The 27,435-nt window shown below is 48.3% G+C and overlaps 2 protein-coding genes across 2 annotated transcripts in view; one reads left to right on the top strand and one right to left on the bottom strand.

Annotated features, from left to right (window-relative positions):
* Nucleotides 1-827, bottom strand: part of EVC2 (EvC ciliary complex subunit 2) — a 145,743-nt gene extending 144,916 nt beyond the window's left edge. The window contains exon 1 of the mRNA XM_007462462.1: nucleotides 627-827. Coding sequence (XP_007462524.1) covers nucleotides 627-827 — 201 coding nt within the window. The remainder of the gene's footprint in view (nucleotides 1-626) is intronic.
* Nucleotides 828-3,444: 2,617 nt separating this feature from the next.
* EVC (EvC ciliary complex subunit 1) overlaps nucleotides 3,445-27,435 on the top strand; it is an 81,836-nt gene continuing 57,845 nt past the window's right edge. The window contains exons 1-5 of the mRNA XM_007462461.1: nucleotides 3,445-3,624; nucleotides 10,257-10,382; nucleotides 16,443-16,526; nucleotides 18,618-18,850; nucleotides 20,285-20,369. Coding sequence (XP_007462523.1) covers nucleotides 3,445-3,624; nucleotides 10,257-10,382; nucleotides 16,443-16,526; nucleotides 18,618-18,850; nucleotides 20,285-20,369 — 708 coding nt within the window. The remainder of the gene's footprint in view (nucleotides 3,625-10,256; nucleotides 10,383-16,442; nucleotides 16,527-18,617; nucleotides 18,851-20,284; nucleotides 20,370-27,435) is intronic.

The raw sequence follows: 27,435 nt of genomic DNA, 5'->3' as shown, positions 1-27,435 counted from the left end.
GGAGTGGGGAGCAGACATCAGAACTGATTAGGAGGAAAAGGCAGGGGGACTGGTGACCAGATTTGGCGGAGGGAGAGGGGAAATCTAGGGTGACAGCCAGAGCTCTGTGCCCCCCCCCCAAGTTAGGCACCACACAGGAAGGGGCAGGGTGAAGTGGAAAGTGGCTAAATTTGCAGTCACAGAAAACGCCAGCAATAGTGCCTTTTATCAACTGCTACACTCTCCCGAAGCACTCACCTGTGTAAGATGCTCTACCTACATCCCTGAGCTCATCTAAACTCTCACATCGACCCTCTGGGGTGCACCCTGCAATAGTTACAGATCAGGAGACCGAGGCACGAGAAGTGAAGCTACCTGCCCTGGGTCACAGAGCTCTTAGGCTGCTTAGAGGGATCGACCCGGCCTCTGGCAAGGTCCAAACCCACAGCCACCAGCCACACCGCTGTCTCCACATTTCCAGGGAGTTTTCTGGCCACAAGCGTTGAGGAACACGGGTTGCATCCTACTCAGATCCCGCCCTCCCTTTAGGGTAATTTCCCTAACCCGAAGGGGCCTCCCCGCCGCGGGTATAGGGTGAAGCCAAACTTCCCAACTCAGTCCCGAGACTGGGGGCGGGCCCTCCTTACCTCCGCGGTCTGCTCGGGCCCCGCCCCGGGAGCCGAGCGGGGATCCTGGGGAGGCTGGGCACCGAGGGGGCGCCGGAGGGGACCCGGGTCGGCGGGGAGCCGGCCTCGGTCCCCGGACCCCGCGGGCAGCGCCAGGGCGGCAGCCAGGAGGCCCCCGGCCAGCACCCACGTGGCGCGCCCCCGGGCGCCCGCCGAGCCCATCGCCAGCCAGGGACGCGAGACCCCAGACGTGGCGGGGGAAGGCCGAGTTGGAGCAGCTTCCGGACCCCAGGCCCGCCCCGCCGCCGAGCATGCTCAGTGAGAGCCTCCGCGGAAAGTTTTCTGGAACAGACACAGGCATCTGGGGCTTGGCGGGACCGGAGGAGGCTGAGGACCAAGACCGACGTGGGAGGGAGGGAGCCAGGCTGGCGCGGCGGGCGCTGGGCGGCCACACTTGAGTTTGATCGCGCCCCAGCCGGGGGCTCTACCAAAATCAGATTGGGTGACCCCTGCTTCCAAAGATTTCAGGGGCTCCAAGTGCCCCTCCATTAATGACTCCTCCGTTCTCTAAGTCTCAGCTCAGACTCACCTGCTCCAGCAAGGCTTCCCTGACACACACACACCGCACTAAATCCGGAGTCTGCCCAAGGCCCACCAGCCCCCTATTAGAGAACTGTGAAACTTTTACAGAGGCAGGGTCATGGGTATACAGGACAGCAAGGAGAGGGGCTGGGAGGGAAAAGACAGCTCAGAGGCTAGAGAGGAAGGCCGCTGTTGATGTCCTGTTGGGTTCTGTTCAACCCAGTGAGGTTCCCACTGTGTGAACCCTTGCTGTGGATGAGCCCTTGGACATGTCCAAGAAGCCACCCTCACATTCCCCCAGGAGGGAGGGGTGGGCAGTTGGTCAGGACAGCCACTGGGGGACCTCTCTGGGGAGCCGAAATTAGGGGAGTTGGTGTCTGGAGCCAGGAGGCAGCAGCTGAGCAAACTCCCAGAACTCTCCATGGCAGCAGGGCTGTTACTACCCTGGGCTCCCAGGGACAGCTTACACCTCTTCACCCTCCTGCAGCCTTCCTGCAGGGCACCTGTCATGCTGTCTGCAGCCTCAGGCCAGGAAGCCTGGCACCTGTGCTCCTTCTTACCCTGCCCCTCCGAGGACCATCCTTTCCTGACTTGACAGGGACAAGACAGTGGGGTTTGGGAATCTGAGAGTTTATTAGCCAAGCTTTCCACACAGGGTACACTGTCCTTGGGGGTACACAGCGTGTGCCAGGAGTGAGACAAGGCCAAAGACTAAATGCTAGCATATTGCTGGAGCATTAATTCTATTAGTGAGAAATGTAAAGGATGATTTCGATATGCAACCAATTTTATAATAAAGATGCGAAGAATACTACATTTTAAGAAGTAAAAGCCTGAGTATCCAAGAAAATAGCCACCATAAAGCAAGAACTTCTGGTTATTGCCCTCATACATGTTCCCAGGAGCCTTGGATCTGCTCCTAAGGAAACATTTAAGAAGCACCGCGTGGCAGAGAGTGTGAGTCCTGAAACCAGACAGACACGAGTGTGAATATATGTGCCCAGTTTCCTATTGCAAGACCTTGAATGGGCCGCTTCTCCTGTCTGGCTGTCAGTTTCTTCATCTATAAAAAGTAAATCTAGATAATAGTTCCCATCTTGCCAACTTGGAAGGAGTGAAGAGGAAATGATTTAAAAAGCCAGAAACTTGAGCTGGACGTCCAGGTCAAGGACACAAAACCCCTCTCTGGATCCCCAGAGATCCCCATGGTACCCCTGCTCTGGCCCTCACAGGGAATTAAGCTCCAAAGGGTAGGGGTGTGAGTGCATTCATGCATGCATGCATGCACGTGTGTGTGTGTGTGTGTGTGTGTGTGTGTGTGTGTGTGTACCCCAGCGCCCAGAAAGAGAGCTAGCATCAGTAAATGTTGCTTAAAGAAAGAACAGTTGCTGAATTCTTCTGCCTATCTCCCCACACAGCAGTGAAATCCTCACTGGTGGACCTTGTCTGGTTGGTGGCTGCCCTGGTGCTGGTTCAAACAGCAGGGTCTCTGGAAATGCTGAGTGAATGAATGACCACGCAGCATCTCCTGGCTAGCCAGGGGCTGAGGGTAACAATCTCCTTACACGTACGTAGTCTTAGAGGAAAGCATTGACCATCCTGGAAGAAAATAGTATTAAAACAGGAGTCTGCAGGCAAACAAGTTCAGAGGCAAGGCCGGACTGTGCGGTCCCAAGGGGGCCAATTGGTAGAGGTCAGGAGCAAGGCTGAGTCAGACTCGCAATGTATCACTTAGTGCTGACCCTGAGCCTCGTGAGGAGAAAGGGCGCGTTAATAGTGCCCATCTCCGAAGGTTGTTAAGAAAGTTACTCGGATCATCAGGCTAAATGCTCAACAAATCCTAAGCACTCAATAAACAACCGAGCAACACCCTCCTCCCTGGCTGTGGTCCCTCCCCCTCTGGAAGTCAAGAGGCCCGTGCAAATCAAGACTCCTCCCAAAAGCTTCTCTCGGCTGAGAAGCACGCCTCTGGCCGGGCATGCTCAGTGCAAAGGCAGGGCTGGAGGCGGGGGTGGTTCAAAGTTTTGGGCGGAGGGTCCAGGCTCCTCCCTCCGGCTGGGCAGCGCCGGGAAGCTGGAAGGGGAGTTGGAGGAAGGAGGCTGCACAGGCCGGAGGAGTCGGCGGAGCGCGCCGCGCCCCTGGCCCGCCGGGAACCAGGTCCACTGAAGACCTGGCGGGGATGGAGCTCCGAGCGGCGGGAGGGGGCAGCGCGCGGCAGCGGGTGGGATGCGGCGGGCCGGCCGCCTGAGCACCCCCGATGGCCCGTGGCGCGGCGACCTGCGGGAGCGACGCGCGGCTGCAGCTGGGCCGGGACGCGGTGCGGCCGGCGCCCGCGCTGCTGGTCCCCGCCGTGCTGCTGGGCACCGCACTCGGCCTCGGCCTCGGCCTCAGCCTCTGGCTCGGCTGCCGCGCCGCCCGCCCGCGTCCGCCGCACCAGGTGGGTCGGCCGAGCGGGCAACCGGGGTGTGGGGCGCGGGGGCGCGGTCTTCCTCGGCCCTGTGGTCCGGGTTTCCAGCCCCCTTCTCTGAGCCCATTTGAGCGTGATCTTGGGCATCGCTCGCAAAAGGTCTTGCCCTGGGGGATTCCCCTTCTGCTGCGGGAGGCGGCTGGAGGCAGTGATTTCAGGGGGAGCCGGCCAAGTGACAGAAGGGCTCTGGCTTGGAGTTGCCCCGAAGTGTCTGCTCCATCCGACAACGCTGTGTGACCTCAGCTGATGAAGGCCTGCAGGCCTCAGTCTCCTCATCTGTAGCACTAAGCGTTTGGACTTATGGGCGGAGCTCAGCGTGGTGGACAGGAGGGCAAGGGATTTCCCCGACCCTGGATGTCCATTCTGCTTCCTTGCTGTGTGCATTACCCAGTTAGCTCCTCTTGAGTCCCAGCTGCTACATCAGCATGCATTCAACATTCGACCACACAGCAAAAGTTTGCTGAGCACCTTCTACTGCCAAGCATGGCCTAGGGCCTTAGACACCACATCAGTGTACAGGATAAACCCTGATCCTGCCCCTGGAGGTTCACAGCCTCTGGATGGACAGATTACAAGTAAACACTTGATTATAACACAGCCTCATCATGAGTTCTGTGATGGGGAAATGAAAATGCTAGCATTTATTGAATTCTGTCTGTATGCTGGGTGTTGAGCTACACTTTCTACCTGAAAATGATCTCATTGACTCTGCAAAACAGCTTGTGAGCTTGTTCCATTGATGTCCCCATTTTGCAGATGAGGAAACTGAGGTACAGAGAGGTTAAAATAACTTGCCAAATGATAGGCGTGTGTGTCTAACCCCAAGCCACTGTATAGGAGGTGGATGGGATTGGTCACAGGTGGCTGCCTGAAAGGGATTAATGGATGCTTCATATGGCAGTTGTTGTTACGGAATCGGATGTTGTGCGGAGGTATCGGGCATACAGCAGGCATTCCATCAGTGGTGGTATGATCACTGTTTTAGGTTCCTGCAGCTTTGACCTCTTTTGAGGGATGAAGTCTGGTGGGATCTGAGATAAGGTGGTGTGGTTTTGTTCCCCCATTCCTGGCCCACATGAGAAGGGGATGCATCCAGCAGATGTAAGCATCTCACATGGCAGGTGAATTCAGGGGCGTGTGGTGCTGCAAAGGGGTGATGAAAGTTGAAATTAACATAGTGCAAGATGCTTGTAGGTAAGTTTGAGGTTGTCACATCCCGCTGGTGATTAAGAGACACTGGCTCCTTGTGTGAAGAGGGAAATAACACGTCAGAGCCTTTCCTGGGTGCCAGGCCCCTTGCCAGGAGTTTGCGGGCATTTGTTTCTATATTCTCACTCCAAGCCTTTGCGTGGGGGGTCTGTCAGCCTCACTTTCCAGGTGAGGACATCTAGGCTCTGCAAGGTTGTTCTCTGTCCAGGGTCACATGATGTATAAACAGTGGCTGGACTTCAACTGCAGTCTGTCTGAACCCCTAAGTCAGAGTGTTTAGTCATCCGCTACCTGGTAAGGTGACAGTTAGTATCTGTTTTAGTCTGGGCTGCTATAACATAAATACCATCAACTGGGTAGCTGATAAACAACACAAACTTATTTCTCACAGTTCTGGAGGCCGAGAGTCCAAGATCAGGGTGCCAGCATGGTTGGGTTCTGGCTAAAGTCCTCTTCCAGGTTGCAGATGACTGACTTCTTGCTGTGTCCTCATATGGCAGAAGGGACAGGGGAGCTGCTGGGGCCTCTTTTATCAGGGCACTAATCCCATTCATGGGAGGGCTCCACCCTCATGACCTAATCACCTCCCAAAGGCCCCACCTCCAAATACCATCACCTTGGGGGTTAGAATTTCAACACATTAACTGAGAGGGAAAGGGACACAAACATTCAGACCATAGAGTAGCCCATTTCACAGCTGAGTAAGCTGAGGCTGACAGACACTCACCAAGCTGTCCGGGTTTGCACAGCTGGTCGGTCACAGCTGCACTAGTCCAGTTGAGGGTGGTGGTGGCTCAGACCAGGTTTGTAGCTATGGAGGGGGCTCTGTCTCAGGGGTAGGGCTGGTTGGATTTTCTGATGGTTTGGATGTGACCTTTGTAGCACTCCTTTCTAAGTGTCCTCCTTTCCTCCGTCTCCTGCCTCTAATTTCTATTTCTAAAATAGAAGCAATATGACTGTCCTGGTTAAAAACCTCCAGTGGCTCCTGGTTACCTAAACAAGATCAGGTTCAGTTTCCTCGCATGGTATACAAGGCGACTGACCTTCCCTGGGACATGGGCGCTCATGCATCCAGCCACCCAGAATCCCCTTGATCCCCAGATGTCGCTGCACTTTTGCACATCTGTTCTTTGCCTCTTGTCCCACGCATCCTTCAGGACCCAGAAAGAAAACCATGTAGGGAAGTGGTCCCAACCTCAGGCTGGATCAGGCACTTCCTCCCTCTTGGGTCCCGGGTGCTCTGTTCTCCTGTGGTCCAGGTCACCCAGCTCATCATTCTGTCTTGCACCACTTTCCCTTTGTGGTTTCTGTTTTATTTTGTTTATTAGTTTTATTTATTTCATCATTAAAACTTTTTTTTTTTTGCATCAAAGTTACACATTCACATAATTTAAAATGTTCATTTGCAACCATTTCCCACTTTTCAGAAGCCATCTTGTTCGACTCCTGTTCAGCTAGCTATTTTGGTCATTTACTTCTAAATAACCTGCTGACATGGCTGCTTGACTTCCCACTGCGGAAGTGCGGAGTGATTTAGCTCTCTTTTCTCCCCTCCTTCATATTTACACCCTCCCCATCCACCATCACCACCTCCCTATGTGGTTATGGGGTAATTTTGGTGAAATCAGTATTTGGTGTTTCCGCTATTACAATTCTGTAAACATAATTCACTGTCAGCCAAGGATCCTTTCCTTTTTTTTTTTTTTTTTTTTCCTTGCGCCATGCGGGCCTCTCACTGCTGTGGCCTCTCCCATTTGCGGAGCACAGGCTCCGGACGCGCAGGCTCAGTGGCCATGGCTCACGGGCCCAGCCGCTCCGCGGCATGTGGGATCTTCCCGAAACGGGGCACGAACCCGCGTCTCCTGCATCGGCAGGCGGACTCTCAAGCACTGCGCCACCAGGGAAGCCCCCTTTCCTTTTTTGCACAATACTTTGTTTTCCCTGAAATTACTAATTACCCGTTTTTTTCATTTGCTTAGATTCTGTGTACTTATCATCTGTTTAACAGTAAACTTTCCCCCATTTGTCTACATTTTCTTTCAAGACATTTGAATACATTAGGTATTTGATCAGTTTTATCTTCTAGGAAAACTTCTCTCCCAGAAAGCTTCTGAACTCTCCAATATGAGCCGGTTGCCTCTAGACCGTTGCTATTCTCATAGTGAACCAGAGCAATCTCATCAGCGTCGCCTGGGAGCTTGTTAGAAATGCCAGTTCTTGGGCCCCACCCCAGACTCACCGATGAGAATCTCTGGAGATGGGTCCAGCAAGCTGTGTTTAACAAGCCCTCCCATGGTCTCTTTGTTCTTAAAGTTCGAGAAACAGCTGCTGTAGGCTTTTGCTGTCACCATTGGGACCTCTTGGGGCCATCATGCTGGAACTTGTTCACCTCTCTCCTGGGTTGGACCCTCTTTCAGGATCTCCTACACTGTCTTTATTGGCTAATTTCCTCATTTGGGTGGAGCACATCCTCCAGTAGCTTTCTGAGAAAAGGATAGGTGGAAGTTCTTTTGAGAATTTCTATGTCTGAAAATATCTTTTTTCTATCTTTATACTTAATTTGGTTAGAGTAGTTAAGTTATAGAATTCCAGGTTGGAAATAATTTTCCTCCAGAATTTTGAAGGCATTTTCTCCATTTGTCTTTCAATTTCCATTGTTGATGTTGAGAAATCAGGTTGTATTCTGATCCTTGATATTTTGCATGGTATCTCTTTTTTTTCTTCTGTTCCTCAATAGAATCTTAAAGGATCTTTTCTTTACTCCCAGTATGTGAAATGCACCAGGATGGGTCTTGGTGGAAATTGAATGCTACTTATTGTGCTGTGCATTCAGAAGGCCCTTTCAATCTAGAAATTCATTTTCTTGATTTCTTTAATGACTCTTTTCTTTTTCTATGTTTTGTTGCTTCTTTCAGGAACTCCTATCAGTTTTTGGTTAAACTGGGCCTCTAATTATCTTCCTTCTCTCCTATTTTTGATCTCTTTGTCTTTTTATGCTATTTTCTGGGAGACTTTTCTCAGCTTTATACTTGTACTGAGTTGTTCATATTCTTAATTTTCAAGAGTTCTTTTTGTCCTCAGAATATTCTATGTTTTTACTAGCCTGTTCTTATTTTGTGACTGCAAAATCTCTTATCTCTCTGAGGAGATTATAGTTGTTTGTTTTTAGTTTTCTTTTCCCCATGCAGTGTCCATTTCCTGCCTGCTTTTTCCTTTTGTTTGTTTTGGGGTTTGTCTTTCATATTAGAATCTGTCCTGAAATGGCTGGTGACCCTTGATCTCCAGGCCATTTTTAATTGGGGAGCAAAAAATCTGATACTCCTCCTTGGGTGACTGAGGTTTTTCTCCTGGAGTCTTTACTGTACAGTGATTGGACCGGGTCCTTCCCTGCAGAAGCCTTGTGCTGGTCAGCTATGGCTGCTAAACAAACAACCCCCAAATCTCTGGCTTCATCTAACCTTGCCTACCCCAACCCCAACTGCTCCAGACACATGGGCTTCCCTGGGCATGCTGAGCATGCTTGTGCCTCAGGGCCTTTGCACTTCCTGTGCCCTCACCCTGAAATGCTTGTCCCTGTGATATCTGAATGGCTTGCTCTCTCACTTCCATCAAGTTTCTCTTCAAATGCCACCTTGTCCAAGAGGCCTTCCCCTCCCATCACTCTCCATTCCCCCATCCTCCATTGATTTTCCCTATAGCACTTACACCTCCAACACACTATATATTTATTTCTTTGTTTGCTTATGTCTCTCTTCTGTCACTAGAATGTAAACTCCACGAAGGCAGCAGCTTTGTTTGTTTTGTTCATTACTCTATTCCCAGTGACTAGATTAAGGCTTGTCACTGAGTAGATGCTCTATAATAGTTGGTGACTAACTCAGTGACAAACTGGTGATATATCCTCAGTTCAAGAGTATATCCATGAGCAGCCAGTGGTCAAAGAGAGGCTTGATAAGTGTCTCTGGCATAATAGGATTTTCAGTAGAGTAGATAATTTTGTTCTATAAAATCAGTGCAATCGTAGGATTAGCAAATACTGAAGCATTGCTCCCAGGGGAGATGCAGGGTTTTGTTTCTACAAGATCCTGGTCACAATATTTTCACTAACCAATCAATACGTGTGTTTATGTGTGTTTCTGTTTAAAGATGCCTCATTTAACATGGTTGACTCATTAACCTTGAACTCACAGCCAATAGCACTATAACTCATGCCTGAACAAAGGGAATCTAATGCATACATTTTCTCCATAAGGCACATCACAGTCTTCTTGTCCTTAGAAACACTACACAGCACTTAGGGGTCATTTTCAACAAAATCACCAACAAAAATGCTAAAAAAGAATGGTACTAAATAGAACATGGAAAGGACACTTGTTTGCAGTATGAGCTGAGACAAGAAAGTAGAGTGTGGCCTTGTTCAGTCTCATTTGGAAACTGCACATCGGGCAATTCACATTTTTCACATTTCTGCTCGTGTCCAGGAAGGACCGCAAAAGCACCCCAAGTGTCGGTTTGGGGGATTACAAATAAATTTACCAAGTAGGCAAATTTGCAAATACAGAATCCACAAGTAATGAGCATAAACTGTAGCTCACAACAGAAACCATTCTATAGTTTAAGGTTACCTAAGATATTTTCTTAAAAATTATCCAGTCACATTATAGGAAGTAACAGGAATTTTAATATTTATGTGTCATTCTCCATGTTAAGCTGTTACCCCACCCCAAGGAACTCACAGGCTACAGGAGCTGGGGAAGTGGGGACCAACTCAGAAAAACAATGGAATGAGCTTTTTAAAAATTAATTAATTAATTAATTAACTGATTTATTTTTGGCTACGTTGGGTCTTCGTTGCTGCATGCGGGCTTTCTCTAGTTGCAGCAAGCAGGGACTACTCTTCGTTGCAGTGCATGGGCTTCAGTAGTTGTGGCATGCGGGCTCAGTAGTTGTGGCTGGCGGGCTCAGTAGTTGTGGCTCGCGGGCTCTAGAGTGCAGGCTATAGTAGTTGTGGCACACGGGCTTAGTTGCTCTGTGGCATGTGAGATCTTCCTGGCCCGGGGCTCGAACCCATGTCCCCTGCATTGGCAGGCAGACTCTTAACCACTGCACCACCAAGGAAGCCCTGGAATGAGCTTTGATCCAAGTGTTGCCTCCAGGTCCCGAGGACACGCTGAGATGGGGCTTTGGGGCTTGTCAGGAGGGTGACACCTGGACAGTCTTGAAGGATGTGGACCTGACTCCAGGTGGAGGGAAGCACCGCACACAGAGGGCCAGGCCCGGAGCAGAGATGAGCAGCCGTGATGGCTGGGGGTGGGGAGTAGTTGGCTAATGTCACAGGGGCACTAGGCTGACCAATTTCAATGTGTTCCCCCCACCCCACCTTTGGATTTTAGAAAGATGACTCTCAGAGTCTGCTCAAGAATTTGGAGCCTAATGTTCAGACACTGTCGGAAACCGGCTCCCCATCCAGGAGGAGGAAGAGAGAAGCACCGACTTCAAAGGATGAGGAGGTTCTGAACGTAAGCTGGGTGTTTGGGGTGCATTGGAAGAGACTCAAGCTGGGTGTCCCGTGCCCTACCTGGATTTCATCCAGAGGAGCCCCAACAGATCTCATGTCCCAGTAGGCTTCTTTTTGAGATATAATTTACACAGAAAAAATGCACAGATTTTAAGCTTACAGTTTAATGAATGACAAGTGTATACGCCCCTGTAACCAAGACCCCAATCGGGAACGTTCCTTTACTCCGGGAAGTTCTCTAGTGCCCCTTTCATAGGCAGCCACTGCTGTGATTTCCATCGCCATGATTGGTTTTGCTGTTCTAGAATTTTACATGAATGCAATCACATGCTTTCCTGTGCCTGCTGATCCAGGTCGTCGTTGCACTTGTCATTTGTCCCTTTTAATTGCTCAGCCTGCTGTGGGGATGTGTCACAGTGTGGGTTGTTTTCCAGTGCTTGGCTGTTCTGAACAAGGCTTCTGTGAATGTTTGTGTGTAAGTTTGTTTGTTTTCATTTTGTTTTATTTCCTTTAAGTAAATATCTAGGAGTGGGAGTTCTGGGCCTCTGATGGAGATGTTAAAAGATGGGTGCTCCCTGTACCTTCCTCGTCGCTCCTCTCCCCACTCCATCCAGCCTGAATCAGCCCATAGGGCATCACTTCCTGCATAAGCTCCATGGATAGAGAGGGCGTTTCTTCCAAAGATGTGTTCTTTCTAGTCACTTCCTGGTCCCTAGAAGGGACCAGATTCCAGTCATTTGCCCATTTGACTCCAGCCTCAATTGCCCAAAGGTGAATATAGACATCTAGGTAGGTAGGTAAGTAGGTAGGTAGGTAGGGGGAGAGAGAGAGAGAGAGAGGTGCTGGGAAAAGGGGAAAGATTGGAACCAAGTTTCTTATTTAGCATCTACTGAATTCCAGGCATTTTCACGTGTCATTTTTGAGTCATGTAAACACTCGTGTGAATTCTCTCATGCAATCCTCTCAGCACCCCATGATGTAGACCTTGTTTATTTGCCCATTTTCCAGTTGGGGAAACTGAGGCTCGTGGAGCCAGGTCACTGTTCTCAGTCATGTAGCTGAGATTTGGGCCTGGGGGTGTTCAGCTCCTGCCCGGGAGGGCTGCTTCCCCACACCCCGCAGCCTCTGACACTCAGTCATGTTCTGCAGCTTCTGCTTACCAAGCAAGGAAAGTGCGTTGGGTATTCTAAAACAAATTTCACCAAAAAGTTGGAAATGAGTAGGAAAAGCTTCTAGTTAAGCTGAAAATTCAGTGTTCGAGTCACCCCCCGTGTATGTACTTCCCAAGGGTTCTGGAGACACGGCTTCCTTTCCCCACGCTGGGCCAGACCCCGTGGAGCAATCAGCTGCCCTCCCAGGGCTGAGACGTGGGGAGCTGGAGAGGAAGAGAGAGCGCCTGGCTGTTCCCGGAGATGAGTCCTTCCTTCCTTGTCTGTGCTGTGTGTCTCGAGCTCACACTCCCAGCCTCTCTGTTTCCAGGTGCTTGTCTTTCCATGTGTGTCTGTCTATGTGTGTGTCAGTGCATCTCGCTGCATGTCCATCTCTGTTTTTGTGTATCTCTCTCCATGTGCATCTCTGTGGGCCTGTGTGTGAGAGTGTGACAGTGTGGCTTTGTGATGTCTCCCTGTCTTAGTTTCTCTCTCTCCCTCATCTATCCCTATACCTCTGTTCCCCTCACCCCATAGGATTAAAACCCTGCTCACAGCAATGAAAACATACGTCCACGCAAAAACATGTGCACAAATGTTCCTGACAGCCCTAATCACTGTAGCCAAAATGTGGAAACCCAAATGTCCATCAGCTGACGAATGAATGAACAGAATGTGGTCCTTCCATACAATGGAATACTGTTCAGCCACAAAAACAACATGAATGAAACTTGAAAATAGTATGCTAACTGAAAGACGCCAGTCACGAAAGACCACATGTTATAGGATTCCATTCATCTGAAATGTCCAGAACAGGTAAACTTACAGACACCAAAAGTAGATTGGTGGTCGCTTAGGGTGGGGCGGGGAATGGAAGGGGTAGGGGTAATAGCTAAAGGGTACAGGTTTCCTACTGAGATGATAAAAATGTTCTAAAACTGACTGGTAATGGTTGCACATATCTGTGAATATACCGAAAAGTATTCAATTTACATGGTTCGGTTGCATGAATTATATCTCAATAAACCTATTTGAAAAAACAAAAAAAAAACCCTTCTCACAGAGAGGGCAGCCTCAGATATGATACAAACAATGTTGGCTTTGGGATCCAGAATCCTGGAACCCAGGCCCAGCTCTGCCCTCTGTGTGCTGTGTGATGTTGGGCAAGAGAAATAACCTCTCTGAGCCTCAGGGTTCTCAGTTTTGTGTTGACAGTAGTGGTGGCGGCCCCACAGGGTCACCCATGAATCAACTCTGTGAACACTCCTACCACAGAATGAGTCAGTCTTTGCCGGGGAGCCAAGTCTCTCCACCTCCCCAGAAGTCTAACCCATTTCTTCCACCTAGTAATGTTTTACCTGCTAACCATTAGCTGTGCCTCGCTGATGCCCATTATCAAGCTAATAATTGCCAAGAGTTAAGTTAAAGATCTGCCCGTTCCAGTGCCTGGCTTTTGCCAAAATCCCCCTGCCCTCTGCAGGCGGAGCTTGTCAAGGAATGTGGGCAGGGCTGGTTTTGACAGGGCAAGTTGAGCTGTAACTCTGACATCCTCCAATGCCCAGAAAACCAAGGCATGTGGGGTCCACGGCACACCTTGCATGAAGTCTCTTTTGATAAATAGCTCATGTTAGCCACAAACAAACAAAATTCCAGAAGGCTCTGAGGCATGCTACTCCCCAGCCTCCTCCTGTCCTTTGGCCGTGGAGGAGGGAGGGTGCATACCTCCCCGCTGGAGGTATTTGTGCATTTGCTGAAAAGAGCACCTTTTGTCAGAGACTGAGATGGCTTTGCTTTTCCTACAATTACGTTTTAGCTAATTTTCAGAATAATCTCACTGCTTCATCAGTTTTACATTGTAAATTTGCACTACAGCCAATTTTCTGAATAATTGTGTTGCTGTGGTTGGGGAGATGATCAGACTTTGGAGGACTTCTGACCTCAAGAAGGAGAGCTGCGAAAAGCTAAAAGCAGCCCAGGCTCCCGGTTCCGAGGTTGTGCTTCTGTCCATCTCAGGTGGACCCCTGCGTCTATATTCTTTGCTTCCTGTATTATGTTTTTCCCCTGAAATGCAATGTTTGTTTGGTGTCTCCTCTTTAGAAGATGCACTGCTGGAAGGCAGAGACCAAGCCTTCCTCTCATTTTCTACCCCTTTCATTCTGTCCTTTCTTTTCACCTCTGTTTGGAAGAAGTTTAAAAATGCACAGATTCAGGGCTTCTCCGGTGGCGCAGTGGTTGAGAGTCCGCCTGCCGATGCAGGGGACGCGGGTTCGTGCCCCGGTCCAGGAGGATCCTGCGTGCCGCGGAGCGGCTGGGCCCGTGAGCCGTGGCCGCTGAGCCTGCGTGTCTGGAGCCTGTGCTCCGCGACGGGAGAGGCCGCAACGGTGAGAGGCCCGCGTACCGCAAAAAACAAACAAACAAACAAACAAAAACAAAAACAAAAAAATGCACAGTACTCTTTCTGTTTGCATCGTTCCTTGAAAAAGTGTGTTTCCACTGGACCATCAGCCAGGGCCGCCTTCATAGGCGGACATGCCCTATGGTCACATAGACCCCGTGCCCAGTCACCACGCCCCCCGCCAGTTTCTGGACTCTGCTGTCTTGAAATTCTTAATCATTTTGACTAAGACCCACCCGCCCTGCCGCTGTTTTCATTTTGCACCGGGCCCCACAGATTATGTCACCCGTTTTGAAGTCAGCCTTTTTAGTCTTACTGCCACACTTTGCTGCTGTACCAGTCCCCCAGCTAAGAGAGTGGGACTGGCTGCTGGGAGCTGGGGACGGGCCTTGCTCTGCTCCCTCGGATCCAAGGAAAGCCAGGAAGGGTTTTAGCACCAACCTCCCCAAGGTGACTGTTGTGTGATAAGAAAATGAGCAAACACGCATCAAGTGCCAGCACATAGTAGGCCCTCAATACATGGATGGGGAGCCAGGTAAGAGGCTATTGCTGCCCCCTGGGGTAAATATAATGGTGGCTTGGGCCAGGGCTGTGGATTTGAGAGATGTTTAGGAGGTTAAGTTGGTGGGATTTGTGGTCGATTGGATGTGGCAGATATGGGAGCGACAAGTATCTCAGGATCCGACTTGTGTCCCTGGGGCGTGGTGAAGCATGGCTCTTCCTCTTGTTCTCATTTGTGTCATGTCGAAGGAGATGGATGGTGTCAGCTGAAGAGGAGGGACTCTGGAGCCAGGGAATTTGATTCAAATCCTGATTCTGACATTTAATAGCTGTGTCACCTTGGGCGCACAGCTCAACCTCTCTGTGTCATCTTCCCCATCTGGGAAATGGCAGGGTCCTTGGAAGTTTAAGGATGGATAGATGGACATGTAGTGGTCCTTAAGTTTAAGGACCACATGTTGGTGGTCTTTCCCCATTCTTGTCATCTAAGTCTGTTTTTGCGAGTCCGAAGAGAGAGATAGATGTGACAAGAATTGGGGCCCTAGCCCCAGAGCTTCCCCCCTGCCCTGCTCAGAAGGGCACATGGTGACCCCCTCTCTGGAGATGTATACGGGCCACGTCACGGGCTCTGTCGGGTGCTGTTTCAACATCACACAACGTGAGGAAGCCATAAATTCTTCTGCTTTCCTCGTGATAGGATATGTAATTCCAAGGAGAACTCAGCAATCAGAAATCAGTCATTTGTTATGGAGTTCTTTTTTTTAAGATTTAGTTGCAAAGCGTTGAGATCGATGTGGATGCAGTTTTCACCTGCCAGCCAGTTCAGAATTGCTGAGTAGAGATTCCTCCCGGCCTGGAGTGCTGGGTTCCTGAACTGCTGCCCGCTCAACTTCATTCACCCTCTGGTTGTGGCCAAGCATTTATTCAGCACCGACCGTGCAAAGTGCAGGTGCGACCCTGACAGGAGAGCGATATGGAAAGGATGTGGGGCCTTTCTATATCGTGTGGAGGAGGCACGAATCAGTCCATCCAGCTGCGGTTGGGGAGATGATCCCTGAGAGGTGTTTGATGGTGGCTGTTTACTACCGTGACTTAACAGCTGTCCATTGCCTCACTTCTGCTGTGTTCCAGCAGCTCTGCTGGGAGCTTTATCCACACCGTCCTTGGGGGCAGATGCGCCACCTGCTTACTGTCTGGGAAGGCTGAGGCTCAGAAAAGTGAAAAGACCTGTCCAACCACTACTTTTTTTTTTTTTTTTTTTTTTTTTGTGGTACGCGGGCCTCTCACTGCTGTGGCCTCTCCCGTTGCGGAGCACAGGCTCCGGACGCGCAGGCTCAGCGGCCATGGCTCACGGGCCCAGCCGCTCTGCGGCATGCGGGATCCTCCCGGACAGGGGCACAAACCTGTGTCCTCTGCATCGGCAGGCGGACTCTCGACCACTGCGCCACCAGGGAAGCCCCAACTACTACTTTTCATTTAAGGGTCTAATCAAAAGCCTTGCATGCATATTGCCACACGTAAGTGCTTATACACCTGGCAGTGCTAAAAATATTTGGTTCCTTGTTCCACCGAAAAGTGGTTCACAAGTTTTAGGAAGACTTTTGGTGTTGTCAAGTTATTTAAATCCTTACTTCTTCCAAAGCTGAACGCTTGGAATTAAATGAAGAATGTGCTATTTAACATTGGTCCGTTCGCCCACCGACCCATCTGTACATCTACCCCTCCCACACCCATCCCTACACCCATCTATCCATCCATCCACCTACCCATTCATCTGTCCATCTGTCCATCCATTCATATGTCCATCTATCTATCCATTCATCCATCCATCCATCCATCCATCCTTCCATCCATCCATCCATCCATCCTTCTAGCAAGTGAGCACTAAATCTGCTTATTATGGGCCCTTCCTGAGGCCACTGTTAGAAATGGGATATGGCATTTTGGAAACTCTTGGTGGTTTGTCCTTCATTTTACTGAAAGCCCCCATGCCATTTGTTTTTTTTTCCCTTCCCAGGAATGTGAGCCATCTTTCAATGGCAATATCACAGCGTTTGCGCTGAAGGCAAAAGTCGTCTATCCCATCAATCAGAAGTTCCGGGTGAGACTCCTGAGCTCTGTCTTAGAAATGCAATTAACCAGTAATGTGCTAGAGATTGGGGTAGGAGAAGGGGGATTAAATGTGCAGTTTGGGGTCCTATTTGAGGATTTTATGGCAAGTCATTTTAATAGACATAGTTTTGTGGCTTTGTAATGGAGCATAACTTTAGGGTTAATCCATTTTATGACAGTGTTGTCAGGGACAGGGTATGCCCATGGTATATATAGCAAGGTATCCACAGGGACACCAGGTGACAGCACAGTAGGGCAGCATCTGCCCTGACCTTTTAACACTAGTACAAATACTAACAAGTTACAAACATTAATCCTTACAGACCCTGGGACTAATGCCAGCAGCTGACGCTGAGCATTTACTGCGGGGCTGGCACAGTGCTAAGCATTTGTCATACATTACACATTTCAGTATTCCTTGCAACATTCCTATAAGGTAAATAATATTGTTCTCTCCACTTTATGCATAAGGAAACTGAGGCCAGGAGAGGTTAATGATCTGCTCAAGGTCATACTGCAGGAAGTGGCAGGGCAAGAGTCATACCCTCAGGTTTTACACCTGGAGCCAGGAGTTCACACCTGTGGCTGGGAGTTTTGCAGAGAGCAGCATATTCCTTGATGTTTCAAGGAGCCCTCGGCCTATGTGATGCTCCATGAAAAAAAATAGTTCCCTGTTCAAGTAAGTTGAGGAAAGTGCTGCCTGCTCTCCTGGAGATAAAGAGGACAGACTCAAACCCAGCTTCTATCTCAGCCGTTTACTCTTGGCCATTTCCTGACTTCTCAGGACCTCAGTTTCTTCATCAATAAAATGGGGGTAAAGGGCCCTCCAGCCTCACCTAGTTGTCTTGAGGGTGAGATAGGGAATTAGGCATAGGGCTTAGAACAGTGTGTGATGTCTGCGCACTCAGTACATGTTCAGTTTTTTAAATTATTATTTGCTTTTGAGGACAGCCAGAGCCTATCGAAGGCTCTGAGAATTCCTGTACCAAAGAAATTATTCTTTGGTCTGTTCACGCAGACTTTCCCAAACTAATTTTTCTGTGGGACCCTCACAGTGAGCAGTAACTGGTTATAGTTCATGGGACTGCTCCCCGGAACACACATTGGGAACCACTTCCTTCACCATCTGGTGGGTGCGTGAAGGTGCAAAACTCCCAGACCGGGGGCATTCATTTGTCATCAGCACCCGTGCTAGACAGGCTCTGTGGTGGGCACTGGTGATTATCCAGTGGTCAAGAGAGCACTGTCCTCACCCTGGAGGCCCTCCCAGCCTGGCGGACATTGCAGGATGGCGTGTGATAGCAGGCAGGACAGAAATGACTAGGGTCCTGTGGAACCCAGTGTGGGCCGGGCCCGGGGATCAGGGTAGGAAGATTCAGGGGTCTGTGTCTGGAGGGAGGGATGCTTCAGCCCAGAAGACAATGAGTTAGGGGTGTTTCAGGCAGGGGGACAAGAGTCTGGAAAGGCTCAGAAGCATGAAATGATAGTGAGGGTTTGGAGCTGGCCACCAGCTCAGAGCTACCTGGGCATGCACCTCTGGGGGCAGCAGGAGACGAAGCTAGACATAGAGATGGCTGACATTTGTTGAGCTCTCTGGCTGTGCCAGGCACTAGGCTATGACCTCATGTGGTCATGGCAGTGCAAGGGGCTTGAGTTCCTTGTTAAGGGGCTTTGAGTCTATCCGAGGGTAGGTCAGTGGACAGAGTGGGCCTGGGGTCTGGGACAGCAGCCAGAGAGGTGGGGCAGGGCAGGCGGGCTGCTGGGGAGGTCAGAGCTGGCAGCCGAGGGTGGGTACAGGTGGGCCATTGGGGAACAGACCCAGGCTAATAGCTGGAGGGGAGGAGCCTGGTGCAGAGGGGCTGGCCTCTGGGGGCAAGTGATGTGAGAAGAGCTGTGACAAAGGCCCCTAGGGCCGTGGCCGTGCCCCTGGGGCAGAAGCTCCATGGTGTCCACTCATACCCTCCCTGCCTGTCCCGGCTTGGCCTTCCTGGGAGCCACCGCGTGTGTCACTGGCGGAATTATGGAAACACTTATGATGGGTCATGTGGATTGAGAGTACACTTTCTCTCCTGCCCCCCAGCCTCTGGCCGACGGTTCCTCCAACCCATCTCTGCATGAAACCTTAAAGCAGGCAGTCTTGCCGAACCAGCCCGTGGAGGCATCCCCTTCCAGCAGCCTGGGGAGCCTGAGCCAGGCTGAGAAGGACGACTGCAGCTCCTCGTCCAGCGTCCACTCGGCCGCCAGTGACGACAGGTTCCTCGGTCGTACCTTCCTGGGGGCGAGCAGCTTCCCCGAGGCACTGACCTGCGAGAGGTGAGGAGTGGGTGGGATGGAGGATGCAGACTGGTAGGCTGTATCATGATCAGTGGAGGAAGTGGAGGCCCACAGAGGTTAAGGACTCAGCCATGGACACACAGCGACCCAGTGTCAGAGCCGGAGCAGAATGTGTGCTGTTGGCCGGCGTGGGGGTCAGGGAGCCAGGCCTGAGCCCTGGGGAGAGACAGAGGGGACCTCCTTTAATCACTGACCTGCCCCGTGCACTGCATAGCAGCAGCTAGCACTGGTTAAGTGTCTTCAGTGTACAAAATATTAAGCACTTTGCAGGGATTAATTCTCTTTTGAGCACGAGGAGAAGGTCTGTCTTATTCACAGCTGTGCACAACCACCCAGTGGGAGCCTGGGACAGGCACAGTGATGAGCAAGTATTAATCAATCAATGAATTAATTCCTCTTAACAGCCCTATGTTGTTAAGGTTCTGTAGTAGATGCTAATATTGCCCTCATTTTCAAAGAATAGAATGAGACACAGAGAGGCAGAGTGACTTGCCCAAGGTCACGCAGCAGGTGAGGGTTGGAGCCTGCTGTGACCCCCACCACCTTATCTTGCGGCCCATGCTCTAAATCGCCAAACTGTCCAGCCCAGAGTAAGGCTTAGCACCCAGTAGGTGCTCAAAAAACTAGTCAGCAGGTTTGCACGTCAGTCCTCAGGCCTCTCTCAGATCTGAATTTCCGTGAGTCCAAGGAGCCCTGGGTGATTTGAACCAGGCATGGCCTGGCTCAGGGCTGTGCAAAGAGTGGGCTCAGAGCCCTGAGCTTGGTGTTGACTCTGAAGGTGTACCCGGGAAGGAGGGACTTCGTTTAATTGCAGCTTTCTTGGCTCCCCTGCCTGGCTGGGAAGGGGTGTTTCTTCCCATTCGGACGAAGAGGACTTGAACAGTTCAGGTGGGAGTGTAGTCATTTAAAATGCATTTGCCTATGTCGGAGAAAAGGTCAAAGGCCTTTATCTTCACACTGTCAGTTATCTGCCCCCGTGACCACGTGACCACTACTTGATTTCTCTGACCCTTGATTTCCTGAGTCAGTTTCCTCATCTGTAAATGGCTGTGAGGATGCGTACATGATGGCAGAAAGGAAGGATGACACGTGACACTAGACATGAAAATGGCAGGGGGGCCTGGGGGGCGTGCTCGTTTTCATCTCTCTCACCTTCCATCTCTTCCTGTGTTCTGTCTTTGATGTCTCGGGCAGCCATCTCCTTCTGGTCACAGGTGGGTTTCAGATGGCTGCTTCGATTACTCCTTATGCACCTGGGGTGGCTGTGAGCAATCTCTGCATATGCCGCACAATTTAAAATCTGGAGTCAGCTTGCACCGTGGCTTATCCTGCAGCAATGTACTGATAACTCGGTAACCTTACCCCCCACATCAAATACTCTGAAAGTCTCTTGTTTCTCTTTGGACTTTTCAGCGTGGACCTCGACTTGTGTATCTACAACCTTCACTTAAAAGACCTGCTGCATCTGGACACGGCGCTGAGGCAGGAGAAGCACATGGTAGGTAGAGCACTCGGGACCCGGGAGACAGGCTCTCCTTGTGCATGGAGTCCTGGAGACCCTTGGGAAACGGGTGTCGGTGACAGCGGAGCCGCCACAAGGGGAAGGCAGAGCAGGGTTAGGCGTCCGACCACAAAATGGAAAAGCAATTCGTGCCTGCAGACGGGAAGCAGGATTTACCTTACCCAGTGCCATTGGGCTTACAAGCAGAAAGCTGGGTACCCACTCTCTGCGCACACCTCCTGATGGAGACCAAAGAGAACAGGATTTTTAGAGGAATGATAATAGTGACCGTAAGATTTATGAGTGCTCACTATGTACTAGGTCCTGGGGGTGTTACACAGGTGGTTATTTTAAAGCTCACACAACCTGGCGAGGTGGGTGTCATCATTATGTCCACTTTATAGATGGGGAAACCGAGGCACAGAGTGGAGACTGGCCCTAGGTCATAAAGTTCTAAGTTGGGGCTGAGATGGGAAGTTGAGTACCTTCTTATGGGTGTGCATTCTCCGAGTGAAGAAAGGAGAAATCAGAGCCATGGAGGAAACAAGATTGGTCTCTGCCAGATGCACATGGATCCATACTGGATCCAGGTTACAGAAAATCAGAGGGATGAGTCCCACTGTAGCTACAGAACCTCCATGGGTTAGCCAGGCAGCAAGGCCACTGGGGTTAAAAAAATAAAGAATTATTTCGGGCTTCCCTGGTGGCACAGTGGTTAAGAATCCGCCTGCCAATGCAGGAGACATGGGTTCGGGCCCTGGTCCAGGAAGATCCCACATGCTGCGGAACAGCTAAGCCCGTGCACCACAACTACTGAGCCTGCTCTCTAGAGCCCGTGAGCCACAACTACTGAGCCTGTGTGCCACAACTACTGAAGTCTGTGCACCTAGAGCCCATGCTCTGCAACAAGGGAAGCCACCGCAGTGAGAAACCTGCACACCGCAACAAAGAGTAGCCCCCGCTCGCCACAACTAGAGAAAGCCTGCGCGCAGCAACGAAGACCCAACGCAGCCAAAGATAAATAATTAAAATGAAAAAAAATTTAAAAAAGAATTATTTCTCCATGAGACACATCCTCTGAATTACTGAATGAGGGAGGAGACCTACAGAGAGAAGGCCTGTTGGGAAGAGAAAGGGAGCGGTAGATGGAGAGAGTGACAGAGAGACAGACGAAGATATGCCCACAGGTCCTTCACTGTAAACAGGAGAAATAAAAGAATATTAAGTTGAGGATGCAACAGAAAGAAATTTTGCTCTGTGTGAGCAGAACGGGCCTCGTAAACAGGTGCCAGTATTTGAAACCATAAATCATCCTAGGATTCCAGAAATCGAGCCTGTTCCTACAGCCCCACAGACCCCCGTGCAGAGGCTCATGGATGTGAGGCACTAGCCCACCTGCAGCTGCAGCCTGCTTTCACTTAGCCACACCTGGTCCTGCTTGGGGGCAGGTGGCCCTGGCGATTTTCTCAAAGGCTCTGCTCCCTGGAGGGTGATTGTTTCTGTGCTCAGAGCCCCATCCAACTGGTGAGTGACGTGGTCCTGGCCCCTCGCCCCTGGAGCAGCCAGCAGATGCCCACAGGGAAGCAGCCTACTGTCATGAAAAGAGCATTCACTGTCACTCATTTGTGGGCAGCCTCCCCACCCTTCTGGACACAATACTGGGGACAGCCCCTGCCTTTATGGAGCCCACTGTCCAGGGGAGAGATGGCAGTCAATGGACTGCACAGAATGCACAGAGGCAAAAAGTATGACAAAGCAAATGATGGAGTACCATGAGGGCATGTAAGAGAGGACCTGAGGGCGTGTAGGCTTCAGGGAGGTGGTCAGGCTTCTCTGGAGGGAGATACTTAAGCTGGAACCTGGGAAAGTTCCAGGAGTACCAGATTAGGAATTAGAAACTTGGGTTCTAATCCACCCTTTGACACTTAAGAGCTGTGTGACTTTTTGTAAGTCACTTCCCCTCTCTGGGCCACTTTAGGAAAGGTGTGAAAATAATATACTTCCAGCTTTTACTCCATGGAATTGCTAGAAGTCAAGTCCCACTTTGAAAGTTCTCTGTAGGCGAAGTTCTGGGCTCTGTTGAGCTGTGTGATCTGCGTCATCACAGCATCATTTATGAAACACTGAAACTCTGCTAGGCTAAAACTTTAAATGTCTGATCTCACTGAAACCTCAGTGCTGTCCCACTCATGAGGAACCTGAGTCTCAGAGAGGTCTAGTCAGTTGCCCAAGATCACACAGCTGGTAAACTGCAGAGTCAGAACCCAAATGAGGTTTGTCTGAGTCCAAGGTCTGTGTATTCTCAGAACCCAGAACAGTGCCCTACACATAGTAGGTGCCCAATAGAAATGTGTCTGGTTGACACTGTAACCACCCTGGGAGAGCTGCTTTCTAAGCATGGCCTTCCATTCACTGCAGGGCATGTCTTCATTGTGTGTAAGACCTAGAGAAACATGGGGAACAGGAGGGAACCATGTTACCCAAAGACTTCAAATTTCATTTCTCTGGTAGAGATCCACTATCACAGGTCAGGATTCAGAAGTGACTCAGACCAGATGTGACCACCATGCAGCCAAGAAGCTTAGAGCTCTCTGGTGGCCCTTGAGGAGGAAGACGCTGGTGCCGGGCTTGTCTAGGAAGTGGAGTTGTAACCTTTAAAAGCAGAATGGCAGAAAAGAAAATAGATCAGGGGATGTGGGAGGGGGGTGGCTAATATCAGAGGAGCACTAGGACTAGCGGATTTCTCCTGGTGCTGGAAAATTCTCTATCTTGATTGTGGCAATACATGGGGAAAATTTGCGTAGAACCACATGCACACATATATACACAAATGAGTGCATGTAAAAATGGGTGAAAACTGAGTAAGGTCTGTAGTTAACTGTATTGGACCTATGTCCATTTTCAGGTTTGATATTGTACCACACTGATGTAAGATGTCACCCCTGGGGACAAAGCACACAGAACTCTGTATTGTTTTTCATCTTCCTCTAAGTCCATAATTATTCCAAATTAAAAAGTGTTTACAATTCAAAGGAATGGGACAAGACCTGTAAACGTTACCGATTCAGTTTGGGGTCAAAAAGAAAATAGATTTGAGATTAACATCTTGAGAAAAGAATGTTACTGTACATAGCCTCAGACTTCAGTGGATGGAAAGTCAAGACAATTTTTGTGTTTTTAGAGCTTATTAGCATTGGCAAGCATAATGAAAGTTGGTGAAGAGTTCTGGGTCTGTCCCTCATGGATGTCCCTTGTGACATGAGGCCAGTTGTCCAGATTTCTCAACTGAGAGTTCCTCATCTGTAAAATGGGGAATATTGTACCAACCTCCCGCTGTGATGATCATTTGAGATAATATATATATTAGCCTGGCACAGAAGAGTGTTTAACAAACCTTAAAACAAGGATCGTAAACTATGGCCCTTGGGCCAATCTGGCCATACCTATTCTTTTACACATCACCTATGGCTGCCTTCATGCTGTGATAGCAGAGTTCAGTAGTTGCAAAAGAGATAGTATGGCCTGCAAACCCCCAAATATTTACTTTGTGGACATTTTGAGAAAAGAATTTGCTCACCCGTGCATTTAAAAATGTCTTACCATGGGGGCAGTCCAAGATGACTGCGTAGGAAGATCCTGTTCTCACCTCCTCCCATGGACACACTGAATCTATAGCTACGTATGAAATAGATCCCTCTGAAAAAGACCTAAAAGCTGGTGAACAGCTCCTTCATGACTAACACTCTTGGCATACCCTCAACAAGTGGGGCCCATCAAGAATAAATTAGGCTGCTGGAGCAACTAAACAGCTCCTTCATGACTAACACTCTTGGCATACCCTCAACAAGTGGGGCCCATCAAGAATAAATTAGGCTGCTGCGGAGCAACTAAGCCCGTGCACCACAACTACTGAGCCTGCGCTCTAGAGCCTGTGAGCCACAACTACTGAAGCCCACACACCTAGAGCCCATGCTCCACAACAAGAGAAGCCACCGCAATGAGAAGCCCACTCACTGCAACAAAGAGTAGCCCCTGCTCACTGCAACTAGAGAAAGCCCGCGTGCAGCAACGAAGACCCAACACAGCCAAAAATAAATAAATAAATATTTTAAAAAAGAAAAGAATGAAAAAGAATAAATTAGGCTGCTTACACAATCACAAAGGTTTGAGAAACAACCATGAGCTAGGGCAAGGTTGAAAGATAAAGTTCATCTTTTACAAGGCCACTTCTTCAAGACTGGGAGAGGTAGCTGTTTTGCCTAATACATAGAAACAAACACAGTCAATCAAAATGAGGAAACAGAGCAATATGTTCAAACAAAAGAACAAGATAAAACGTCAGGAAAAAAGCCTTAATGAAAAGGAGATAAGTAATTTACCCAATTAAAGAGTTCAAATAATTGTCATAAGGTGCTCATCAAACTCGCGAGAAGAATCGATGAACAGAGTGAGAACTTCAGCAAAGAGAAAGAAAATATAAGTACCAAACAGAAATCACAGAGCCAAAGTATACAATAACTGAACTGAAAAATACACTAGGGGGTTTAACAAAAGACTAGGTGAAGCAGAAGAAAAAAATCAGTGATCTAGAAGACAGGGCACCCAAGCAGAACGGCAAAAGGAAAACAGAATTTTAAAAAGTGAAGATAGCTTAAGGGACCTATGGGACAATATCACATGAAATAACGTTCGCAATACCAGGGGTCCCAGAAGGAGAAGAGACAGAGGGGCAGGAAAAATATTTAAAGAAATAATGGCTGAAAACTTTCCTAACTAGGGGAAGGAAACAGACATCCAGATCCAGAAAGCCCAGAGAGTTCCAAAAAAGATGAACCCAAAAAGATCCACACCAAGATACGTTAAGATTTAAAAGTCAAAAGTTAAAGAGAGAATCTTAGAGCAACAGGATTAAAAAACAACTTGTTAACTACAAGGGAACCTCCAGAAGACTATAAGCAGATTTTTCAGCAAAAACTTTGCAGGCCAGAAGGAGTGCCACGATATATTTAAAATACTGAGAGGAAAAAACTTCCAATCGAGAATACTCTACCCAGCAAGGTTATTGTTTAGAGTTGGAGAGATAAAGGGTTTTCCAGACAAGCCAAAGCTAAAGGAGATCATCACCACTAAAGCAACCTTACAAGAATTGTTAAAGGGACTTCTTTAACCTGAGAAGAAAGAGCATTAATTAGTAACAAGAAAGCATACAAAAGTAAAAATCTTACTAGTAAAGGTAATTATATAGTAAAGGTAGTTAATTAATCACTTATAAAGTTGGTGTGAAGACTGAAAGACAAAAGTAGTAAAACTATAACTATAATAATCACAGAAACACAAAATAAAAAGATGTAAAATGTGACATCAAGAAGCATAATATGTGTGTGCCAGGAGCAGAGAGTGGGTGGGAAATGTAGAGTTTTAGACTGCACTCAAACTTAATTTGCTATCAACTTAAAATATACTGTTAAATATATAAATATTATATGAGCATCATGGTACCCACAAAGCAAAAACCTATATTAGATACACAGAAGATAGTAAGAAAAGAATCTAAGCAAAACACTAAAGAAAGTCATCAAACCACAAGGGAAGAGAGCATGAGTAAAAGAAAGGAACAGAAAGTAACAACAAAACAGCCAGAAAACAATTAACAAAATGGCAATAAGTACATACCTATCAATAATTACTTTAAATGTAAAAGTACTAAATGCTTTAATCAAAAGACATAGAGTGACTGAATGGATTAAAAAAAAACAAGACCCAGCTATATACTGCCTACAAGAGACTCATTGAAGATATATGTACACAAGTACACACATGGACTGAAGGTGAAGACATGGAAAAAGATGTTCCATGCAAATGGAAAGCAAAAGAAAGCTGGTATAGCTATACTTACATGAGAAAAAAGTAGACTTTAAAATAAAGATTGTAATAAAAGAAAAAGAGGGGGATTATATAATGATAAAGGGGTCAGTGCAACAAGAGGATATAACATTTGTAAATATTTATGTGTCCAGTATAGGGGCAACTAAACATCTAAAGCAAATATTAACAGATCTAAAGGGAGAAACTGACAACAATACATTTATAGCAGGGGGCTTTAATATCCCATTTACATCAATGCATTGATCATCCAGACAGAAATTCAGTGAGGAAACATCAACCTTACGGTACACATTAGACCACATAGTCTTAATATATATAAACAGAATATTTCATCCAAAAGCAGCAGAATACACACTCTTCTCAAGTGCCCATGGAACGTTCTCCAGAATAGATGATATGTTAAGTCGCAAGACAAGTCCCAATAAATTTAAGATCAAAATCACATCAAGCATCTTTTCCAACCACAATGGTATGAAACTAGACATCAATTACAGGCATACCTTGGAGATATTGTGGGTTCAGTTCCAGATGACTGCAATAAAGCAAATATCACAATAAAGTGAGTCACATGAATTTTTGGTTTCCCAGTGCATATGAAAGTTATGTTTACTCTATACTGTAGTCTATTAAGTGTGCAATGGCATTATGTCTATGAGAACAATGTACATACCATAATTTAAAAATACTTTGTTGTTTAAAAATGCTAACCATTATCTGAGCCTACAGCAAACTGTAATCCTTTTGCTGGTGAAGGGTTTGAAATATTGCAAGAATTACCAAAATGTTACACAGAAACACAAAGTGAGAAAATGCTGTTGGAAAAATGATGCCGATAGACTTGCTCAGCACATGGTTGCTACAAACCTTCAATTTATAAAAAATGAAATATCTGCAAAGTGCAGTAAAGCACAGTTCAATAAAACGAGGGATACCTGTACAGGAAGAAAACTGGAAAAATCACAAATATGTGAATATTAAGCAATGTGCTACTGAACAGCCAATGGGTCAGTGAATAAATCAAAGGAGAAATCACAAAATGCCTTGAGACAAATAAAAGTGGAAATATAATTTACCAAAATCTATGGGATGCAGCGAAAGCAGTTTCTAGAGGGAAGCTCATAGCCATACAGGCCTACCTCAAAAAAACCAAGAAAAATCTCCGAAAAATAATCCAATT

Source organism: Lipotes vexillifer, unplaced genomic scaffold, assembly GCF_000442215.2.
Source record: "Lipotes vexillifer unplaced genomic scaffold, Lipotes_vexillifer_v1.1 scaffold1824, whole genome shotgun sequence".
Taxonomy (NCBI): Eukaryota; Metazoa; Chordata; class Mammalia; order Artiodactyla; family Lipotidae; genus Lipotes; species Lipotes vexillifer.
The sequence above is the reverse complement of the archived record's forward strand: the minus strand, read 5'-3'. Positions and strand labels throughout refer to the sequence as shown.